A 4410-nucleotide genomic window follows, 5' to 3' on the forward strand; every position below is an offset into this window, starting at 1 on the left:
CATCCGAGAAGAGCAATTTGGTTATAAAAATATAACTACAATATATTTATTCAATAATGGATATCGTGAACTAATGATAATCCTGATAGAAGATTTGTATGCTACCCTAACTACCATGTAAGTATGATTTAATATAATCAAAGATTATGTTTTCCAAATGTTGGTTATTTTTTAATTATTGAACAGTTTGATTGTGTCTATGTGTGCTCGATCAATGGTAATGATCCCTAAATGACGTGATAAAATTGAAAATTTAAGAAGAAAAAATACAGATTTGCAGGCTTTTGCTTATCAAATAAAACTTACTATAGCTGAGAAAGAAGCAGATGAGTTAGAGTTGATTCAAAAGTTGCAGAAATCAGATGCTCGACATGGGAGTTTTAAAAAAATAGTTTTATTTGTACTGTCTCTATTGTGGATTGTGATTTTTTGGATGATAAATCTCTCCTGTAACGATGATGTTGATTTGTTGGTATAATCTATAAAGTGAAAAATATATAACGATGGTTGTCATGTAGGTGGAGTATGTTCAGAATATTGAGTTATTCAGAATTAAGAGTTAAGAGGGCATTAGAATTTTTATATGAATGTTTATATACGAGGATTTGTATTTTAGAAATATAGTTACTATACAACAAATAACTTTTTGTCAACTGCTCCACTAGCAAAAGCTCTATTTTTAAAAGCTCTTCTCACAAAAGCTCTACCATCAATAAAAATTTTAAATGACGCTTAAGTCCTTGAAGGTCCTTAAAGTCAAAAGATTGAACACTGAGGATGAGTAAGGGTTCGATTGATTTTAGCCCCATTACTTATTCTTGTTGCATATAATTGCAGGTTGCTCTGTGGTTCTCAAAAGCAGGCCTCTGTGATAGACATCAGTGCCCACATAAAGAACATAGAGTGCCTCCTCCACGTCTATCTCTAAAACGAATGCTCGAAAGGGCTCAGCGCCCTCTGACGGGCATAAATTAAACCATCTCTTAATTCTTGAGACACCATCAAGGCTTCATAAATATTTAATAGAGCAAGGATCTTTTTAAGGTGGTAAAAGAAATTATATTCAAGTCCAGATAGCTTAGATTGTCTCATAGGTACGTTAGCCTGTTCATCAATCTCTATCAACTTGTCTTTGCCTTTTGCCTTTGGGAGGAGGGAGTTGTCATGGTGGTAACGCTTTATCGTTAAATTCACTAGGCACGCCAATCAGAGTTCTTCCCCTTCTTCTTCAGGGAAATAGTGTTCTACTTCTAACCTATCACCAAGTTAGTGGCATTACGATGGCATTTGGTGACCCAACTGGGATCATCATAATATTTAAGATCACTGATGATCTAAATCCTGAGGTGATATAATCTTTAGTGATCTGATCACAATATTTGGTTGGCCATAGTGTATTAATTAAATATCGTCAAATATATATAAGTAATTTATTTAGCATGCTATAGAAATTACCCCTGGCATATCTCAAATGAAAAAAAAAAAAAAAGAAAGACCAAAAAGAGATGGAAGAAGAGAAAAATATCAGATTATCGTAATTGGATCGACGAAACAAAATCACTGCTTCAAATCACTTTTACAACAAAACTTTGAAAATTGAGATTGAGGATTGGGACAGAGATCATTTACGCATCTAAAAAACCATCATGGCAAAGAAAAATAGATTTCTTCTTTGAGAAAGCCTCTCAATTATCAAAATATTTTAATTAATATATTTTAATATAAGATCATCATGTTGAAGTAATGTTAGATGCCTGCCCTCAAGAATAGATTTCCTATCACTGCATTGAACGGTGATTTAAGAAATGAATATAATTTAAAATTACTGTCACGTAAGATCACTATAATACAACCAAACACGATGATCTTATTATCTCCATCTACATCACCCTTGATCTTGGATAAATCATCCCGCACCAACCACCTCCAACAGGAGCCAGTGATGGCTTTTGAAACATGATCCCTATATCACTTAGTAGAAAGCGCCGTACTCTCCTGATCAAAGTGATTCTCCTTAAAATATTGATTTTAATATTCAGGGATAAAATATCTCTTCCCAATAATACCCAGCCAAGAATTAGACCTAGCAACTTGAGCGGGATTACATCATTGGGCTAATTGAATTGAGTCCAGGATATCATTGATTTTTTAAGGATCTCCATGTTGCATTGCATATTGATCAATTGGCTGCTTATGTGGCTACATTGTATCGTGTCCTGAACATTAAAAACATGATAAGTGACAGCTGTATGGAATTCACCAAACGTCCCAATGAATTCATCATGACTCAGCTCCCTTAGATATGAAAACCGAAGAACAAACATGCACACTGGGGGCAGATATCATCAAGAAAACAGATGTGAGACGTCAAAGGTAACTGAGCTAATCATAAATCGAAACAAAGATTTACAGGAATAGTAGGGCATGAATGTAACAAGAAACTATAGAGCAATCTGAGAATTCTTGACAGCTACTCTTCCACAAATATGAAATATTTACATCATAACAAGCTCAGACTGCAGCAGGATGCTAGACGAGATAAAACAGGTCGAATGTGGCAATATAGGGTAAACACAAACATCACTTCAAAGCCCACATACCATTGCTACTCCAATGAGCAAGCGCATCAAAGCATGAGGAATAGGCATCTGCATTTTTTTTAATTTAGAAGCGAAATACCTGGGAATGCAGATGCTATATATGTTAAACAGGCAAAACAATGATGAAATATAGGTGAACAAGATGATGACAAATGACAAAAAAAAAAGAAAAAGGCCAAAATATCTCATTACTGACAGGAAAAACACATTCTATAGCAATAGCTACGACAGCTGCATATCAGAGCGAGTAATGTCATGGCCACGTATCGAGTATTGATCTTCAGGTGGCAGTCTAATTCTTATATCTGGGTGAGGTTTTGGAATCCCATTGGGCCAAGGCTGTCTCTCTGTAGGATTTTGGTAATCAGCAGGTACTCCAATTCTAACATCTGTCTGAGTCATTGAAATCCTATCCGGCAAGGTTTGTCTCTCTGTTGGGTTTCGGTAATCAGCATGCAATCCTCTTCTTGCATCAGTACTAGAAAAGGAGAAACCACTGGAAGCAGGAACTCCTGTAACCAAATGGTACAGATCAAAAGACTGATTGCTCGCTGAAACCCCAGATCTGGCTTCTATATGTGAAGAAATCTGGTATGGGTAACCATTGGCACTGCTGGCATATCCTGCATAAGGACTAGTAGCTGCCAACCTTAATCTTGAACTATAGATCTCATGGCCTACAAAGTGTGACTGGGGATAGGAGTCTGCCGGTAATCTGAACAGACCAGCAGAACCAATGGGAACTTTCAAAGCATCACGTGATATATTTGCCCAAGAATTTGAATCTGTTGGTGTTGCACTAACGAGGGTGCCTTGACTTGTCAAAGGTAACTTATCGAGTTTGTGTTGTAGGGATACCTTAGCACGCTGGAGAGCTTCCAACACACCCCCCAAGTTGCTGCTGGGTGCCATAGACAACTGCATATCAGACTGGTTTTGCATATCAGATGATCTCCATTTGGAGATTTTGTTACTAGAAATTGCAGTGGAAGGACTCCCACTTGATGGCACAATAAGGATTTCATGCCCAGGTGGACGTCGGTTTGGAATGCTAGAAGCACCACTGTCAGGGTTGTCATATTTTAGTTCCTGATTCTGCTTCTCCCTTGCATTAGTAAAAGTCCTTCCTTCAGAAGGGCCTGCAATTTCTCCCACTGCTGTTTCATCATATTGTTGACACAAGAAATCATCCCTGCAAACATGAGAATTACTTCTGCTAGGAGCTGTTGTTAGATCGGTTGGCACAAAGCCATCAGATAATGCTGCAGTAGTTGCTTCTTGGCTTCCACCCGTCTTTTCTGAATGTGTACTATGAGATATTTGAACAATCCTGACAGTGGACAGACTTTCAGCTCCTATGGTGGGCAAATTTTCAGCCCTTGGTTTTGCCTCTCCATCATAATATAGCTTTTCATCCACATGGTCAGTGTCTTCATCCTTTGATTCTCTACCATTTTGAGTTACATGAAGCTGGTTCCCAGATTCACAATAGCCCTGAATTTGGAGACCAAAATGTTACAAATCTATTGCAAATCAACAAATAAAATGTAATTAAAAAACAGTGCAAATTACCAAAAAAGGGATGTACTTTAGTAATGTGAGCAACAGGATGGGAGCAAAATTAAGAAAATTAACTTATTCAGTATGTAACTTGGTCAAATAGAACTAACTCCCACCAATCTAACTCAGCAAGTACAACATGGTTATTTTTGGCAAATACCAAAACTTTAACCGCTGAATTACTCTACAAAACACCAACAAGCAGCACAGCTGACATACCACACATCCAAACATCAAGTGCCAGCTGCAA

General features: G+C 37.2%; 1 protein-coding gene across 1 annotated transcript; it reads right to left on the reverse strand.

Moving 5' to 3' along the window:
• Positions 1–2360: 2360 nt before the first annotated feature.
• Positions 2361–4112, reverse strand: LOC140851205 (uncharacterized; the record flags this gene model as incomplete). Its single annotated transcript, XM_073242772.1, has 1 exon — positions 2361–4112. A coding segment is annotated over one exon (1290 nt), but the record flags the coding sequence as incomplete, so codon positions are not given.
• Positions 4113–4410: the final 298 nt, after the last annotated feature.

This window comes from Elaeis guineensis, chromosome 8, assembly GCF_000442705.2.
Source record: "Elaeis guineensis isolate ETL-2024a chromosome 8, EG11, whole genome shotgun sequence".
In the NCBI taxonomy this organism is placed as follows: domain Eukaryota; kingdom Viridiplantae; phylum Streptophyta; class Magnoliopsida; order Arecales; family Arecaceae; genus Elaeis; species Elaeis guineensis.